A 20,028-nucleotide genomic window follows, 5' to 3' on the forward strand; every position below is an offset into this window, starting at 1 on the left:
TTTGTTTTCAGTTGTCAGGTGCAGTCTAAACAGTCAACGATAAACAACACCTTCGAAGGACAAATAAACTTATCTCATACATTTCACTGATGTTTCATGTGTGGCATACCTGCTTCTGATCAGCTGGCCTATGTAGAGCTAGGAAATCATCAAATATCTGCTTTGTATGTGTAGCCATTCCTATGGCAAATCATAATTTTGTCTTGCATCATATTTAGATGAATTTTTGATAATTCAAACAAAATGTGTGGCTTCCTGAGGTTTGAATGAACTGATGAGAGTCTACTGCAATCTCCATTTTTCCTTACGATGAACAGCAGCAGATGTCTAGAGCCACTGGAGTCTGTCCAATGCCAAGCGAATACCACGTGACCTTGCGGATAAGTGCACAACAATGCGCAGGGTGCATATATCCACATGATACCTTCACAGAGCTGGATTAGCTGATATGGCTCATACCACATCCTTAGATTACCTTGCCTGGAATCTTTTAGCCATACCACGGAAAAGTTTTAATTAAAGACAAATCAAAGCACCAGAAGTGCGCTGCCCACGTAAGGCGTCAATTAATCCGGTTGCTCAAAGAACCCAATGAATGGATGTGGGTTCGGGAAACCCGCCGTGGACAAAGTCGTCGGATGTCTGTGCTCTTTCATAAAACTCCGTGAATCCATCGAAACCATGGACGACAGGAAATGCAATCTATACTTGAGACCTAGGGGATCATATTTTGGAATAATAAAAAAAATCATGCAAAGGCTCCTAACCTGCTTTAAAAAAATTATTGAAATTTTTCAACCCTTTCCTTCTTACAGTGGAGCTGTTAAGAGTTAGTTTCCCCAGTTTCGTGTTCGTAGACAAATAAGTCTCGACACAAAACTCCTGACAGCTACACCAATCTATTAGCAACAGCGGAAACCAGACAACCGGCTTGCCGGTTGTCTGGTTGCCGTCGTCGCTCGTAGATGGCGGAAACCTTTTAGCCTTTCCATTCTGGTTTTCACCAGAATGGAAACACAGAATTTCCCTAAGCGTCATCCTAAAGGTCGTCCTTGAGGTTGTCCTAGACGTTGTCCTTGAGGTAGTCCTAGAAGTTGTCCTTGAGGTCGTCCTAGAAGTCATCTTTGAGGTAGTCCTGGACATCGTCCTTGAGGTCGTCCTAGAAATCGTTCTTGAGGTCGTCCTAGACATTGTCCTCACGGTCGTGCTAGAAGTCGTCGTTGAGGTCGTCCTAGACGTCATCCCTGAAGTTGTCCTAGGCATCATCTTTGAGGTCGTCCTAGGAGTCGTCCTCAAGGTTGTCCTATGAGCCGTCCTTGAGGTTGTTCTAGACGTCATTCCTTGGGGTCGTCTAAGAAATCGCCCTTGAGGTTGTCCTAACATAGTACAGTTTCGCTGGGCTACCTTCTTCACCAGGGTGGAAAGGCTAAAAGCTTTTACAGCGGAGCTGTTCAGGGCTAGTTTCCCCAGGATCGTGTTCTCCACAGAGAAATGAAGACACGAAACTTTGGACACCTACCGCCATCTATGAGCAATGGCGGTAAGCCACGTGTCTGGTTGCCGCCGTCGCTCATAGATGGCGGCAGCCTTTCCACTCTGGCTTGCCGACTTGCGGCCGGCCATTACTTTCCATTGTACAGCTCCGCTGGTCTTCCTTCTTCACCAGAGTGGAAAGACAAAGTTTTTGCCCTCTGGTGCAGTCCATCATTAGGTGCAGTCAATCATTTCCACACTGCAGTTCATCATTAGGTGAAACCGGTGTTGGGATGTACTTTGAGTATGTGGTACTTAAAGTACTAACTCAAGTACAGTCGCCGACCATTTTTTCGGACTTCGATATTTTGGACTTGTTTGATATTTCGGACCTAAAGGCGGAACCGTGACTTACCCCATAGAAATAGTGTATATTCACGACCAATGTTTCAGACAGCTTGAAGTCCAAAAGTTTGATTATTCAGACAAAATCGTCGCAAGCGATCAGCGGAAAACACCATCGAGAAGCGGCCATTTTCAAATCTATGTTGGCTGCCAATGGATTGGCTTGGTTTGGCAGCGCTACTTGAGCACTCCTGAGTCCTACCGCTAGCTGGCGCTATGTTAGCCCTTTTTTTCCCATTTAGCTGCACGTCATCATCATCATCATTATCATTTTGCTTTGTTTTTCGTTCCTTCGCATCGCCAGTCGCCATTTTGCGCTCGTGGATTTGTGCCTCTGATCTCGTTCCGACAACGCTGGCTTGGACGTCATGGCCCCATATGTTGCTCTGCCGCTGCGATCTGTAGTTAAAGGGCGACTCCGCTCAATTCCGAAGAGTTCGGGATGATTAGTGAATTCGAATTAAAAAGCCCTAGTAAAAGACATTACGTCGTTTGCTTTGCGAAAAATGGGATATAAATTTTTAAATTAATTTTAAACACGAGCGGAAATCGAAACCGAAACTTCGGCTCCGTCCGGCAACATTGGCCTCGGGCCGCCAAGTACATGGCCATCACGTGGTACGAGATGTCACGTGATCCTCAGCCCAACGACGAGCGGGATGGGGGCGGGCGTGCGGCAGGCGCGAGTGTCGTCTGCACTGCACTCTTCGCCACGTTTTGGTGTCTACGGCATTCGACGATGTCTGCACAACTGCGGCATAAGTCTGCGACTCTGCGCACGTGGTGTCCATAGTGTGGACGAAACTCCGAGAGGTAATAATCACAAACGGTGAGACGACGACGGTGGTTGTGACACGGAAGGCGGCGGTAACGGCGGGACCACGGCGGGCGGTTGGTCTGCTCCCAAGAAGTGCGCTGCGCAGGTGCGTACGCCAATCACGTAGACACTGCTGAGCGCCGAGAGGCAACGTTGCCGACGTCGTGCGCTACGCTCGATCGGAAAAGTAAAAACAAGCAAAAGGGGGGCCATGATGATGACGTTTAGCTCAATGTTGGCTCCGCCCATTCCGTAGCCTTGACTGCGCTGTTGGTTGCGCCTGAATTCGCCCTTTCGAGTCAGCCGATTTCGGCAACTTGGCGAGCTGCAAAATTTGCCAGACCGTTTAAGAAACATTTAGACAGAACTGCGTAGTAATATTTGACGTGTGGTCTTCCTAGGCGATACTGAAGAGGACTGCATTGTTTTTTCAAAACCAAAAATGAAGCAGAGTTGCCCTTTAAGAAGCGCAGAAAGTGCTCGACCATAACGCTAGAAAAGAAGGCAGCGATTCTCAAGCTAACAGAAAGTTGCCGAACAAAAACGGAGGCGTAACAAGGCACGCAGGCGTAACCTGAACCAAGGCACTATTTACGGCTTTTTTAAGCCCACTTGGAAGTAATAAAGGCAAGTTTTTCAATCTGCTGATTTTTCGGACTGCTCTATTATTCGGACGTTTTTTCGGTCCCAGCAAAGTCCGAATTATCGGTCGGCGACTGTAGAATTAGAAAACTTGTATTTTACTTGAAATACATCCTCTGAATATGTACTTGTATGTTAGCTTAAGGGGGGACACTGGCTAGAGGTCGAACTTCTTAACTACTCAAGTGATTGGAATGAAATTTAGAGAGGAGATTTAACCTCAGATGTAGGTGTACTGTGCAAACTTTCAGCTCTCCAGGACAACTTTACATACCTGCATAAGAAAATGTGTCACTCTTTGTTAAGAAATCTATCATATGCAAATGAAGCTATTAAGCACCATTTTGACTGCTAGAATATAAAGTGGGGGATGTGGCACTTTGGGCTATCTAGTTTTTATAACTCAAATGTAAATATTTCAGGAAAAGTGATTACCTCAAAATATGAGATGCAAATCTGTCCCATGTCAATTTTTGAAAACTTGGCTTTTTATCACTGAGGACTTTAACTTAAAACAAAATAAAGTAGATAGCCCGATTCCCCAGTAAATTTCAGTTCAGAAACATCTTGATTGTGGTATCTGAACACTTTCACCTTCGAACAAAAGATTCCTTCGTATGAAATTTGCAGCAAAAAGTGGAACTGAGAAAAATGCATTCAAACATTGAACTCCTTTACTTTGTTACTGCCTCACAACTGTTGAAAATATTTTATATCATCGTAAATATTTGGCGTATGGTTATCAAATTTGGTGTAAGGGTGTATAATTAGTTTCTAAAACTGAAAACGTCAAAATTGAAAAATGAATTTTTTCAAAAAAAATAAAAACTTTAGGCCCATGTCCCCCCTTAAGTATTTGTTCTGCTACTTTCTGAGGAAAGTACAACTGCTGACTTCAAAGTACATTCTCCAAATTTGGTCTTGTTAACCTTGTATCAAAATGATGCTTTCTCAATTCAAAAGAAATACTGGGAGGGATATTCTACTTTCACCAGAAAGGAAAGCAGACGACGCATCACTCCGTTTTACTGAAGGCAGCTTTCCCGCTGCATTTCGAACTCGGCAAGAGTAAAACAACTGCTCTGTGCTTAATCGACTTTATCCAATACATTCGCCTCCACTTCCGAAAGTTACCCTGGAATGATGCATACCAGTTTTAAAAAAAAGCACTGTATAGGGAAAGGAAACGGAATCGTGAAAGATTGTGTTAAAAAGTAGTCATACTTTACTTTTAAAGTACATTGTCGTTATAGTACATTACTTCAAGTACACTATGCCTGGCATACTAAACTTGAAGTACATAACTTCCCATTTACTTTGTACTTTACTTCAAGTAGATTTTAGGTGTACTTTACCCAACACTGGGTGAAATGGAGTATGCTGTACCTTCCCAAGTACAGTCCACAAATTATCCGTGTTTCGAAGTTTAAATTTTATATGGTGCAGACTACCTACTGCTACAGACTATACGAGGATTCGGTTTATCTAAGTCGTTTCCCATGACGAGACGTGGCGGATTTTGTGAATGACAAAGTATGTTAATGATAATTTATGCGCAATACAAGCCTCGTTTTGAGCTAATAAAGCAGGCATTTGTCCAGGTGTGCTGCGTATAATTTTTTTTAAATTGCAGATTAGGAACTAGGTGTGGACCATCTAACGAAAACCTTTTTTTATCGATTGAATTCGCCCCCGTGGACTATACACCGAAAACCACACCATAGCCCGGAAAATATATGTAGAAATGGGACGAAAGAAGGCGTGGCCCACTTGCCCAGGTAGTTTCGGCATCCCCCCGCGGTGGCACCCCGCACCCAGGCCCCTTCGAAGATGGACACCTCCCACTTCTTCTTGGAGCTGTCCGTCAGCATGTCTTGATCCAGGGCGTCGGGTCCCAGGTTGCAGATCTCGAGAAAGTGGAACTCCTTCAGGAAATCCCTCTCTGACATCCTAGCAGCAACAGGGGAAGGAAGAGGAGAAGGTCAGCGGAACTGCATGCTTTCTCGCATGCCATGTTCACCTTGCATTCCTAGAGACATGGTTTCTTATAATCTGTTGCACATTAAGAAAAGTGGGAGAGGCTCCTCCCACAAAGTTCACCACTCTTTCCACTTTAGCAAAGCGAACGCTGGACAGGAGCTGAGTGGAGAGGAGGAAGCCACCAATCAAGGTGAGCAGAGAGCTTTGAAGGAGGGGCTTGTCCCGCTTTTTTTAACCAGCAACGGACTACAGGAATGCGGAGATTTTTTTTTGCCGAGAGTTTCACATGAGCATTGGGGGTTGTTTGAAATTCCCGCGCAAGGTCATGTGGCTGTGACGTTATGACCCTATCACCCGATCAAGATTTTCCCGTCCCAACGACGCCGGCTTTTCTGTGACATGAGCTCCTTAAGGCTATCACTTTAAAATGCATGTATTTACCCAGTTGTTCCAAAAATATTGTCTATGTGGCGGGGGTATTCATATTAACAAGGTCCATATTAACGAGACATGACTATTAACAAGGACAATGGTCGTGAATGATCTAGCCCCGGTTTAGATCATTCTTAGACGGTTCGAACTCATTCAAAAGACAAGGAATGGCGGGCTCACCAGAACTCTCCGTCTGCATCAAAGGTAAGTCCGATGGATTCCCTCTCGCTCTCCGAGACCAGACTCCACTCCCTGGACCTGCGACCAAAACACAAACAGAGGGAACCAGTCACACTGACGTCTTGGACAGATGCAACATTAGGGGCCAACTGAACATCATGAACAAGTGTAACATTAGAGACAGACATTGTCATGGACAGATGTAGCATCACAGACAGAGCATGCAGCCCTTTCCCGCTAAATTTCGTGGGCAAGCTTTTTGGCTCAGAGGCAATTCTGAAAAAAGATGCCACGTCATGGTCGGAGCACACTTGGTCATATGATCACGATGTCACAGTGTCCAAGGACACCGTGACGTGATGCACCATCTGACATCGGGAGGCACTCACCTGGACGAACACTCTGTGATGCATTCTTTGAAAAAAATAGTTGAAGTCCAGGTGAGCTGGTACATACCGTACTAATTGTGACGTTTAAGCACCAAGACTGAAAGGAAACGCTGTCTGTCCACTTTCTTCTGTCCCTTCTACTTTGTCATGAAGTTTCCTTCCCAGTCTCAGAGTTTAAACGTCATGATTAATCTGTTCTTCCATTGCAGGGGTTCGCCAAAGGCCTTACCATTTTGAATACACTTGTTGAGATATAAAACTGAAGCGATACCTATCTCGAACACTGTTTTCAACACTGGCCACAAAAAGGGACACTTTTGGAAAGTCCAAAAGGTTCTGTGGTGAAATAGAGGCGAAATAAATTTGAGCACTCTTTTGTTAATCTAGAGACAATCAAAGTGATAGCATAGCTGCAACACGTCACAGCAAAGTTGTTGGGTATGGGCGTCGCATTTGCGCACCGTGGGGTGCATCAACAAAACCTATCGGAACCAAATTGACATCAGACCATTTTGTTCCAAACATTTGTTTCTTTTTTGCTCCAGAGCACGCCTCCTGGCATGAGCTCTTGGCAATGACAGTGCTACGACGGCATTTTGTTATTGGCTATTCGTCTCTAGTTTTACAGAGAGCACATGCAGTGGGCATCGAGTATTACAAATTCCCAACGCTTTTTCTTTTTGTTCTGGATCGCATCTCCCGGCATGAGCAGTGCCACGACGGCATTTTGTTATTGGCTATTTCTCCATATTTTTCCAGAGAGCGCGTGCAGTGGGCGTTGGGTACTACAAAAACCCAAAACAAAGAGCAGGTTATTAATGCTGTGACGTAGCTCAGTGGTTACGTCTCTGCTTTCCAAACGGCAGACCCAGGCAATCTATTTCGAGGATTTGGCAACTTCAACGACGAACACCCCCATCATCAGCTACAACAGCAACGTCATTAACTACTACTGCTACTACATCAACAACTACTACTACTACAACTACAACATCAACAATAGACGGTGTTTCCAGTGGTGGGAGGAGCTTATAACAGCTATCGCTGTAAAAACGAGCAGGCACATACTTATCACTCCAGGCCCCTCTCCACTCCGTGTCATCGCCCCACGGATTCCGGAGTCGGATTAGAGGCATCCTGCCGTTGAGGCGCTCAATGAAGACCTGCGTCAAGAAATGGCGCCAGGGAATGGGCACCCTTGTGCTAGTGGGACGTGTAAAATAAGGTACGCCTAGAGTATTGACACTCCATTTTTCCAATTGTCTAGCGCACAGACGCAATTGGCGATAGTTACAACTCTAAAATGACACTTCGCGAGCTTTAAATATGGTGTCAGGAAGCTCAGGCAACATTGTTCTTGCTCAAAACTATAGGTAGTGCAAATAATCAAATAGTGGTTTCGAATAAATCGCTATTCGATATTGCTTCGAAATGAACTGCAATATTCATATTTTTAAAAGTGTTGTCGATTGCGGTGGGTTAGCCCCATTGAGCAAGCTTCTTACCAAACACCGGTGCACTGCGGAGAAACAACACCCGAGAAAACTCGCTTCCGCGGATGTAGCTTTTCTGCAGCACACTGGTGCTCAGTAAGAAGCGCGCTCAACATGACTAACCCATTGCGATCATTACTTTGAAAAGTAAAAATATTGCAGTCGCGTGCTCAGGAGGAAAGCACACTTTCAAAGCGGGATGGTACACGTGCATACCTGGTGTATGTATCAACAAAAAAAATGGGAACTTTATGAATGTTGAGACTACAATAAAATTGTCAAAATTCAATTGTGGCTATTATTCGAGAGTATTATGTTAGGCAGAGATGCCCTGAGAACCTGAATTCATCATTCATGACTGTCTTTTTTTCTGTTCTCAAATACTAGATTTAAAAAAGGATATTTGCATCTAGCAAGATTTATAAATCCCCTCTATTAGGTATAGCTGAGCGTATCTATAGGTTTATTTTGGGTCAAGTGAATCATTTACTTGCTACCCCCAATGTAGGTTTTAACCAGTCAATAAATATAATTATAATAAAATTAACTTTGTATAGAAATGGGCAAATGGAAGCCTGGGAACAACCTTCACAAGCTTATCGGGGCTTCCGTTTAAATTAAGCAAGGTGCAGTAGTTTGAAACACTTAAAGAAACTATATGATATTTGAATTGAAAATATTCCACCAAAATTACCTATTTGCTTTGAAGTCGCTTCAACATCGAAATCCATTATTAGCATATGACTACTTTTAACGCCGATTTTGAGCAACAAGGTTGTTGCTACTCTTAAGTGTAGCCTATTTAGTGGCTCTGGAATGTCCATGGGGCACCTAAAGGCTGGTTCATACATCTGTTTGACCATGACCAAGAGCATTCTGAACTCTCGTAGCCGCGTAACACACTGCCACACTGGCTTCATCTATCGGATACACCTGGAACACTTCCAACCTGCGCACAATTTGTCATAAATTTTACACACTATTCTTTCACCGTGGCCTTAAAATAATAAAATTAAAGGAAGATCCATCCTAAACTAACCTAACCTAACCTAACAATGACCCCTTCACTTTTCTGTTTTGGCTTTCTCTTTTGTTTCCCCTATTTTTCGCTGCCTCTTTTTTACTTTGTTACGGGGTTAGTGTAAGTGTTTCCCAAAGGAACACGTGCATGGCATTTCCCAAGGGTCATCCTAACGCATTTTCTAAGTATCCACCAATGGATCTTCTTTTAATTTTTTTTTCAGCCTTGGTGCTTCTCGTTCACCAGTCTTTGCACGCTTAGCAGCAGCATCATCTGCTGCCTGCCGCTGCTTTTGCTGTTCACCGGTTTCCGCAGCCCGTCTCCTTCGTTCACAATCCGTCTTCTTTTGCCGCCTACTTGGACCAGCGGTACTACCTGGTTCACACTCCATTTTGTAGAACAAACCAAGACAGATGAGCTCCTTACACCTGCAAGTTCAAACTCGCCCCAGCATCCCAGAGCGCAATGGCTTCCGCCCCGTGACGTCACCTCCTTCTCTACTTTGTCCTTCACTTCTCCCCAACTCTACACGGCGCGTTTCTCTTTCCACTGCTTTGTCCACAGACAGACACCGTCAGCTTTTCCCTGTCATGTGGGTACTGATGTAAAGCATTAATAATAATACTTCATTCAAATAACAAATTACAAAGACAATAGTACTGGCCTCCAAAAGCAGCGTCCTGCCTGTGCATAGGGCCAAGCAACCAGCAAGAATACATGTACAAATATGCTCAATACAACAATGAATACTGCAAATACTGCAAAACTTTCAGTCTAGTTACACAAACGTAGGAAGTGTTTTGGACATACAGTCAAACCTCGATTTAACAAACTTCTATGTAACGAAACCCCTGATGTAACGAAGTACAAAACTTTTTCTAACCGCAAGTGTATGCACACCCTGTATTTTTTATCTCCATGTAACGAAGTCCCGTTTGCCGAAATTTTGATGTAACGAAATTTCATGGACAATTTGTCACAAACTTTTGGGTCCCAAAGGAAATTTTGGAAAGCACATGCGCTGAAATGGGCCCCCGATAAAGCGCAAAGGGTGAAACGGGCCGAATCTGGTGAGTGTGGTGGTGTATAGAATGCCTACTAGAGGACACCAGAGCCGCCACCGTTTCATCCGTCGGCTTCATTCGCGCTGCGTAGTTAGTTTCGAGGCCTAACTAAAAGCATGCATTTCTCATTGTCCTGGGTGATGGAGCCGCCCCTGACAAGGTTGACCTCGACTCCTTTCTATATGCCGACACTGCTGTCATTGCAATGGAGGAGCTGACCAATGGGGCGATAGCTAGCTATGTTCATAGGAACTCGCAACATGGGGAAGACATCGAGCCTGATGACCAAGACACCTGCTATGTGCCCAGTAACCGTGAGGTGGTGGACGCGATCCATGTCTTGAGGCGGTTCGCGATCACACATCAAGACGAAGACGCGATGCAGGCCGTCTGCATGCAAACGTCGCTTGATGCCAATAATAATGCCAAGAGTGGCCCAGAAAAAGGTGACGGAGTACTTTCAACCAAAATAGAGGCGTCCTTGGTGAGTTTTGTGCACCGGAGAAACATTTGTGGAAACTTTCTTTAACGTTAGCCTCTAATTTCTATGTAGCGAAATTTCAAAGTAACGAAATAAATTTCAAATTTTACCGACTTTGTTACATTAAGGTTTGACCGTATACTCAATAGAGGGCACCAGTGTGCCAGTGTGTTGAGCAGTTACCAAGGCCGTGTTCCGAAATTTACTCGGTCTTACTCCAAGGCAAGGGTGTTGTACCTTTGCATTCGAAAACCTACCTGCATTCAGCATTATTCAATCTGTGTTGTCACATGACATGACCCGCTGGAGCAATTTGGGTTCATTTGGGCAAGATATAAAACACAGCCAAAGAGATCACAATGCACTCGGTCACCAGTCGCAGTTAATATGCGCACCAGCCTTAATACAAACCAAGGCACCCACTACACAGTGAGGTACCCAATACAGACCGAGACATAATAAGTGATGCACAATTTTGTATTGCTTGAGCCACCACAGCACTCGAGATAATAATCATTTAAGCAGTTACGACTCAGCTTATCCAGAGACAGAGAAAAAGGGTGTTTTGTCGCTTACATTAGCACTCTTATATTATGCATTTATTGTGCTAAAATATGACATGCTTAGTTATTGCCAGTTCATGGCTGCTGGTACCAATGCATTCTCTGTGGGTAAATGTTTCAAATCATGTCGCTTCTGAAAGCATTAAATGATTCATCTTAATTTTCTTTTAGTTGAACTTGCAGCGCACCTGAATCTAGCTTTTGTTGTCAAAAACGTATTCAATTTTATGAACCTTTTATCTTTTTAGCATATGCTGAACGTTTGCTGGATGAGAAATAGCTAACTGAAACTCCCTCCCCCTTCCCTCCCCCCTCAAAAATTTTTTTTTTTCTTTTTGTTATTATTTAAAAAAAAATTAAGGCAGTCAGCTGGCTTATTTAAAAGCTGTATGTTTCAAATATCTAATGCAAAAGCCAAGGCGATACGCTCCACTGAGAGCCAGAAAAAAGGGCATAGTTGCAGAGCGAGGACACCACCATACTAATATAATCAAATAATGGCTATAGGCAATACATTTGCTCCCATAATCATATTCCATAAAATGCCAGGGAAGTGCCGACCCCACTTTCACTGAAGACTGGATTAACCTAGAAGTGGGTGCTTGTTCAGTCAAATCTGGAGCTTAATGTATAATTTGCAAAATTCCCAAGTGTGGGAAATGTTAGTAGTGGGTGCTTAAACAAAATGGGCGATTCCGCAGTATTTTACGGCAAATTGGGGCGATATTTGTGGTACAGTCAAACATCACTATGGCGAATTCTGCGCACCCGACAAAAATTTGGCATAAAAGTGTAGACTCACAAGTCTAACTGCTGTGATACTGTAGGCATGACCGGCGACCAAACCGCTTGCCAATTTTTCTTCAGGTATGGACCCCACCTACGCAAAGAAAACATGAATTCAAAAACAAAATCTTGAATAGAAACATTTTCAGGACTGCAAGACACTGTTCAGAAAAAGAAAAGAAAAAACATGCACATGCACTCATTCTATCAAACAATTTTTCAATTAGCAACATTTGAGCAAATGATAGCACTCATTCAAGTGAATGGTACTATTTACTGAGAAGAAATTTGAGATGAGTGAAATGTGGACGAAATCCACTTGAGCCAAGTGCCAACAAAACCATGAACATAAGCAACTTCTTCATGACTTCAGTGGTGCTGACCTCTAGATTACATCAGTGGTGCTGTCTAAAGCAAGCATACGCAGTGTTCTACTCATGTCAGTGATAGCAGCTTGTTTAGCACATTCACTCAAACATCATTCGACAAAACAAACATGATACAAAATGACTGCCATTCATTAAACCACAGTTCAGCGAAATAGCTTTTGCCTAGATGCTATGATGTGAAAGAAGCATGCACTATGCACAGTAAAATATCAAGAAAACTTGGAAAATGCTGCCCATCCTGCATGAAACGTGAGAGCCTTCAATATTAGAAAAAACCAAAGAATAACTCACCCTGTTATTGCGGCACTGCTGGCAGACATTAAAGGCTGCCAGCAAAGAACTTATTAGCTCCAATAGGCTTCGTTTGATCTGTGTACAATACATATCACAACAAACCTTCAGTTTCCCACTGGAAAGCCTCGCGTGAATTTGAAGCATGGGGGCAATGCTCAAATAAAAGCTAGAGCAATTACAATTAGTCAAATGAAAGCTCACAAATGCGGTGCAAGGCATTGTGCGAGGATGTGCAGCATTTTCTGTGCTTAGAGCTCGCAGTGCCAAAATGACCGACAAACAACAGGAAAACAAGTCTGGCATTGAACACATAAAATATACTACTAGTAGCAAAGAAAGCTTGGCAGTTCAATGTGCAGCTGAAATAAAAAGGAAATTCAGAAACACAGTCACAATAACCAAAATTAATAAAGCTACTGTAATGGCACAGCACCAACGGACGTGAAGCTTGTAACGAAGAGTTGCACCCTTCGCTGCCAATGTCAGAAGCAGCGCCTTAGCACAACAAAACTTGACTGCTGAAGTCAGATGTTTTTAGATATGCTCTGTGGCAAGCGGTAGAATGGTGTCCAACATTTGTTTATAAAAACTGCCATTCAATTGGATGCTTCTTTGCAGCTGTAACGAGACATCGCAGAAATCTAAACCGGTCGAAGATAATGATGTCAAGTAGGTACCGACCGTTTTCGAAGGCCATACTCATCGCCAACTATTTTGTGCCACATTTTTAAGACTGCCGTAATTTCCGCAATGCTCTAACACTGTCAACAGAGCCACTTGCACAAGCTTGTGGCTTTGTTAGGAGTCTTCTCCGCACGAGAGCATGTACAAAACGAGACGCAAGACAAATGCCACGTGCTCTCGCAGCAGTGAAAGGCTGCAGCACTAGCAGAAGATATGCTAGCGTCAACAATGTAGCATAAAATAGGTGGCATCGAGTATAGCTAGAAACGGGGCACCGAATTGAGTAAGCCAGCCAGCAGAGCTTGATAGCAGACGATGCTGGGGACGTACGAGTGCAAAGCAGCTTGGGATTGCCAGCGGTTTTCGACATCACTCAGTGTGATGTCGTGCCGGATTCTGAGGTGTTTTAAACATTCTCAGTCACCATCTATAAGGCGAGTCACTTTACAACGAATGGCAACAGACGCAACAAGCCACGCCAGCTAATCCATCACTGTGAAAGTGTCAAGGGACTACACGCCCTGCGTGTCGCTGCACCGCTCCCGAAGGTCACACGACACTCACCGGCATTACATTAGCTTAGGTGGCTCGTAACGTCTGCCGCAATCCATCATTAAGTGAGATAGAGTGTACGCGAGGTAGCCTAGACTGACTGTCGAAGAAGGTCCACTGTTTAGATTGTAGGAAAAGCAAGGCAAAACAAAAGTAGAGTTCAAGAGGGCCTTGCAAAAGGAGCAAGTCCATCAGAGCATGCCGATGCCAAGACAAGCCAGCAAATCACGTAAACTCGCACATTCGCTTCCAGCCAGTATGCCAACGGCACAAATGGTGCACACTGCAGTAGCCAGGTACACTGTGTAACACAGTAGGAACACGTCGGCACTTTTTTGTAGCTTACCCAGACGATATTGAACAGTACCAACATCGGCATAGGCAGAGAGAATATTTCGGGGTTGACCCCCCCTCCCTCCAAAGCTTCGAAATTTACAGTTTAGGCTAGAACCCTGAAGACACATTTTACACCACAGTACAGTACCAGTCTGGATGACAGCCTTTTAATTCTAAGATAGAAACAGAAAAAACAGCAATTGCTTGTTCACGCTGACAGTGCCATGCTCTGTAGATATGCATACGCTGCAACATTATCCTCCAAAACACAGAATCAGCACTTAATTAAATTATAGCCGCCGACAAGTTGAGAAACGCAGGGTGCAGCGAGTCTCATGCATCTCATTATCTCTCCACGGCCAATAAGATTGCAGTATTATGGTCGAACGAGAAATCACAAAGCAAGAAGCTCGAAGGTAATAAGCCACGCCATGAGTATTCATTGACTACAAAGTGAAACACCAAACCTTACAGAAAAAATTGAAGGTTTTCTTCCTCAAGTTTAATTATCCATCGGTGGATCCTTAGGAAAGGCATTAGCATGACCCTTGAAAACGCCACACGAGTCTCCCTTTGAGAAATGATCTTTTGGCCTTCTCCTTTGGCTTTCTCTTTTGCTTCCTTTATATCTTGCTGACTCTTTTTGGGTTTGTTACGGGGTCAGTGTTAGCGTTTCCTAAAGGGAGACGTGTGCGGCGTTTCCCAAGGGCCATGCTAACGCATTCCCGAAGAATCCACCAATGAATCTTCCTTCAATTTTTTCCAGCGAACCCGCTTCGCCCCAACCTCTGTCGCACGCAGACCCGCGTCAGCTTGCTGCACTTCTTGCTCTGCAATTCAACTAGCCAAGCTAGGCGCTGTCTCTGCTCCTCTGTCTCATTCGCCCGCCTTGCACGCCTGGCTGCGGCATCCACTGCCCGATGCTACTTTCGCTGTTCATCAGTTTCCCGTGCCCGTATTGGCTTCCGCCCCGTGACGTCGCCTCCCTTTCGCCCTTGTCTTTCGCTACTCTTCTCCTCTTTTTGCGGTGCGCTTCCCTTTCCACTGCTTTGTCCACAGACAGCTGCCATCAGCATTTCCCTGTTGCCTTTTGTGAACAGTTTTTGCCATACAAGCTGCCTATTCATACTCCCGTTTGATTAGTAAGGAGGACGCAGGCAGTCCAAAACCGCGGGTGCGACGCGGCCGAGCCCCACTCACGGGGATGGAGCAGCTCATGAGCGAGGACCGTTGGTATGCCTTCATCATGAGTAGAAAGAGGTGCTTGGGGGGGTTCTTGAGGTCGATCTGCTCCGTCACTCCTCCCGTGAAGTCCTCCATGGCCTCGCAGGCAGAACCCCCGCTGAGGGCCTCGTAGCTCCCGTGCATTCTGCATTGACGAAAGGAAAAATAAAGTTTAGAAGCCATCGCGAGCCACAAACAGCTTGTACCGTAAAGGACACGATTTTTGAGAGGACCTAATTTTTGCAAATTTCGAGACTTGAAAAAATACTGCAAAAACGTTACCACGTCAAAGACCACCCTGCTGTAACCAATACATAGAAGACAGCTCCAAATTGCAAACTTTTGTGCTCGAGAAATGTTTCCGAAACACGTACTTCACCAAGTTCGCAAAACATAGAGCCCCCGAAAACAAAGTCATTTACCGTATGTGCATCCTAGTTCCAAGTTGCCTGGGTAGAAGTCAGCGATAGAATAAGCATTGCATGTTCTCTGATATCTGTGTATGTAGTGAAATCGCTGAACATTCATGCAGCTCTTCCAACCCCTGTTCACACATACACTACAACACTATACCTCAGTGCTATTAGCCAGCACCAGAAATAATCCTCACTATGCTGATGCAGTGGTAAGCACTATATTGGTGATGCAGTGCAAATATAGCAATGCGTCGATGATAAGTATACGTTCAAGTCGGTGCTGCATCAACACTGTTCCTAGCGTTGATTTAGCACTGCAATGTATGTGTGAACTGGCCATAAAAGTGGTAGAGACACTCTTAAGTTAGTAATCAACTAACACAAAATTAAGACAACACAAAAAACTGTTGCACATTAGTGTTACACACTACTGATGAAGTAGTTTTCTTGTCAAGTACCACTGGTCAGGCCAAAATCATATAATCCCAATAAGCAGTTCGGCAAAGCATCCAAAATTATGCACTCCCGTCTAGTTCCCCTAACGTTAGGAAGCGAGCAGATAGTATAGAAATGTCTCATTGTATGCAGTACTTTAAAGTTACCAATTCCCTTTTTGGGAACTTGAACAATTTAATGAGCAGTTTTTATTTCTTTATTGGTTGACTTCTAATATGTCATCTTCGAGGAAACAGTAGGTACTATGGGAGCTTTCTCAGGTTGCTGAGCTGTTGGTATTGGTTGTTGGCAAACAGCACTAATTGTTCGTTTGGCTAGAAAGACGAAGACCTCAGGTGCGAGTAATGTCTCCTCTTTGACCTACTAGTATCTCTCCACCCTTCGTTTCTTCATTCGTTCCGACGTTACCAAGCTCATCACAAGCCACAGCCTCTATTGTTCTATAAAAAAACACTAGGTACCGTGAACCTTACAAAACAAAATATGGCGACAAAGCGTCTGCTGGATGGATGCACACAAGTACGTAGAGACCGAAGCCAGCGTCTGCTAAAATCAACGCAGCAATTCTAGCCAAAGCCGTATGCGCTGATGCGATGGTCAACGCTGAGAATGGAAAGCGGTCGTCTGCCGAACCCTTGGTGGTTCCGGCAAGGTTTGGCGCAAGCTTGAACCTGAGATTATCAACCATTTTCCCCAAGCGAAACAAGGGGCAACTGCACGTATCATGCTGCCATCTGTTTGGAAGCCTATGTAGCTCGGTGCCTATTGCCCCATTTGGAAAATTACGTCAACTGTTGCTGGCTCCAGACTGCGCATTCGCATGTGTGTCAATACAGCAGAGGGTTCATTGCCATGATGATGGTGACCATAGCAGACGGAATTTATTATGCAGAAAGAGATTGCAGTGTGGCGAGATTGGGTGTGTGCGTCAGCACTTTCACCATGCTTAATAACGGGCAAAATGTGAGCAAAAAGTGTTTATCTAGCACCTAACATTCCAACAAGACTTGCACGAAGAGCAAGTTCTTTTTACTATATCCAGTGACCGGTTTTTCTGTTCCTGAAACATAGATTTAAAAACTTCCAAGCTTTCATTTTTAAGCTGGGCCACTAGACCAGTCATTCTCTCGATTCAGTGGCTGCCCGATTCCAGATATTGTCACAAATAGGAAGAACAGATGAATATAGAACTGGAAATAAATGTTTAATGAGATGAACTTGTGCCTACTAACTAAAACAGAAAAAGAACCAACCCGATGTGGCCAGTCGCGGCTACTTTTATACAGACTACTATATAGTCTAGAACGTTCTGAACAGGAACAAGCGATATGTTACAAAATTCTACTAGAACATCATAGAAGAGCTGCAAAAGAAATAAAAAAAACTTAGATGGTAGGGTTCAAACCCCATGCCTTCGTGTGGAAGCCGCACGCTATGCCAGCTCGGCCGTGCGCATGGCAATACGAGAGGGGTAAGAGGGGAGAAGCAACGCACTTGGCATATGCTTTCTCGAGGAGTGCGCTCCAGAACTCGTCTCCAGCGCGTGACTTCATGAAGATGAGCGCCCCGTCCATGGTGGGCAGCCGGTCGTCCACCACCACGTCGATCCAACGGTTGGCCTTCCAGATGCGGAAGTGGAAGATGCCCGCATAGTCCGAGTCGAAGCCCTGGTCCTCCGGCACCACACGGTAGAACAGCTCGTCGTTCAGCGTCAGGTTGGCCGCCGAGGCCACCATCCAGCAGTTGCCTGCAGCATTCAATAGAGCATGTTCAGCTTCAAGTGACATACAAAGAGACAAGTGTACTGCAGAAGTGTTGAAAACTGGACTGGATGCTACTAATTCATTATAAAGGATGTAAACTTGTCTCGATCATTCTGAGAAACCTAGGGAGCGTAAGATATGCCACGCTTGCATTACATGCATGTGTATTTTGATTTGTTATGGTTGATTGTGGAATACTACCTATATGCTTTGGGTGGTTTTCCTGCAGCATGTAGATTGGAGTAATGTATGAAATGGGCTTACATGTATGGACCACTCTCAAAAACTTAATTTGGTGACACCAAGAACAAATCTTTTTAAGGCTCACTCCACTTCGGTTGTCTATTTCAGGACAGAACTCTTTTTCAAAAAATGCTGCTATCAGCAAGTGTTCCAGCTTCAGAGCTACAGTTGCTACCATGCCTTGCAGCCTTCACCTCTGTGTTGTTTTTTTTTTTTTACTTTTTAAATTTGTTTTTTTGTATAGTGTGTGTATGCAGAGATATAGGGCATCTGCTACCAAAAACAGGGCTTATTTTTGGATAATATAAAAACACAATTTAAAATTATATGATTTTGAGGATATGAAAGTTTGCAAAAGCAAATGGGTTCCAGGGGTACTTTTTGGCTCTTATGATTGAGATCCAAGTATGTGGGACCCTAGAAGTGCTTGTAGCAGTTTTTCTGGAATCCGAAAAAAAGTGAATGCTCGAGGGAAACTCACCGACGCTGCCTTGAACAACGTCGAACCTTGACGCGCCCTCTACAAACAGCTTTGGATGTCGACATATTTCCTGGAAAAGATATCAGACACGAGCAGCAGCATGAGCAAGATCATGAGCAACATTATAAGGAACATTGTGAGCAACATTACAGGCAAAATCATGTGCAACATTGTGAGCAACATCACGACCAATATTGTGAGCAGCATAATGACCAACATCGTGAGCAACATCATAAGCAACATGAGCATTACACCAAACTTTTTCATCTATGGTTATGGGGGCCATGTAGTATGGATCCCGGGGCCAGGATCATATCCCTGCCAAGTGACTCGGAAATTAGATAGCATATGCCGTTTCAACCCCCACCAACAAAAAACAATGATGCCTTCAATCCTCACACACACCAAAATGTTGATTCATACTTTTATTACAATGAACTTAAAGGAAATCATTGGCTAAATATTGATGGTCATCCGTTGTTATAAAATTTTCACCATGATCCACCCCGAGTATGTCTACAAATTATCTCATCAAAATAAGAATTTTCTTGCAAGAAAACGAATCTGAAATTTACGCGTACACGCCCAATTGCTGGCTGCTGCGCTACTGCCAACGAGCAGGGGCACTTGTGACGTCAAATACTGGACCTAAGAACAGACAATGCTCGTTCCTCCATAAAATTGTGCATAATGGAGCCAGTGAGCATCTGTGGTTAGGCAGGTTGTGTGTGCTTTAGGCTGATTGCAGCATGCAACGGAGGGTGGGGATGAATTTGGAAATGCAGCAAAGTAACATTTCATCAATTTCCTTCCAAGAAGTCCTTTTTGACTGAAGTGGGTCCGAGCAGACTGACAAAGGTGCTGACTGAAGTGGGTTCAAGGAGATTGAAGTGGGTTCGAGGAGAAAGACACGAGTGCTGGCTCCTAGCGTTCCCGTTAGAACAGTTTACACAAAGCAAGCAAACAAAACCTTCCATATCATCTACTTCTGAAGCGACACCTGGCTTCATATGTCGGCAGATTGTGAATGTAGCTGCCACGGGTGGTCCTATGGGAGGCTGAGCCGGCGGATCAAATGCTAATGGTAAATCAACTGAAACATTGTGCTGAAAATCTTATAAAATTTGCTGGTCATTGCTGGACTCTGACAAACTCGATGAATTGTAGCCCGTTATTTCCCACGGAAAATCGCAACGGCCTTCTGACTGCTTCTGACGCTGGGCGAAACAGGCTCAAGCTGCCCATATGCTGATCCTCATACAACATCTGACCACGCAAAAAAATGGCAGACCAGTGAAGTTGCACGCTAGTTTTGGTTTTATTATTATCGTATCTCTATTCTTAAAAATTATTTTAGAAGTTTTGGGCAAATCATTTGCCCATAACTTCTATTTGCTACTTAAGGCTCAGTTTCTTGTGCTCTCTCAGAAAATATATTTAGTTGATAATGTTCACATTGATGCT

General features: G+C 44.2%; 1 protein-coding gene across 9 annotated transcripts in view; it reads right to left on the bottom strand.

Moving 5' to 3' along the window:
* The window catches only part of LOC8039098 (calpain-A), a 154,004-nt gene that overhangs the window by 39,498 nt on the left and 94,478 nt on the right, over positions 1 to 20,028 (bottom strand). For all 9 annotated transcript variants that reach the window (XM_040500814.1, XM_040500812.1, XM_029986616.3 and 6 more), the window contains exons 3-9: positions 18,565 to 18,634; positions 17,572 to 17,824; positions 15,182 to 15,350; positions 11,743 to 11,820; positions 7,387 to 7,481; positions 5,930 to 6,007; positions 5,112 to 5,287 (exon numbers count right to left, since the gene is read on the bottom strand). In XM_040500814.1, the coding sequence (XP_040356748.1) occupies positions 5,112 to 5,287; positions 5,930 to 6,007; positions 7,387 to 7,481; positions 11,743 to 11,820; positions 15,182 to 15,350; positions 17,572 to 17,824; positions 18,565 to 18,634 (919 nt within the window). The remainder of the gene's footprint in view (positions 1 to 5,111; positions 5,288 to 5,929; positions 6,008 to 7,386; positions 7,482 to 11,742; positions 11,821 to 15,181; positions 15,351 to 17,571; positions 17,825 to 18,564; positions 18,635 to 20,028) is intronic.

This window comes from Ixodes scapularis, unplaced genomic scaffold (genome assembly GCF_016920785.2).
Source record: "Ixodes scapularis isolate PalLabHiFi unplaced genomic scaffold, ASM1692078v2 PGA_scaffold10__122_contigs__length_95168666, whole genome shotgun sequence".
NCBI lineage: Eukaryota > Metazoa > Arthropoda > Arachnida > Ixodida > Ixodidae > Ixodes > Ixodes scapularis.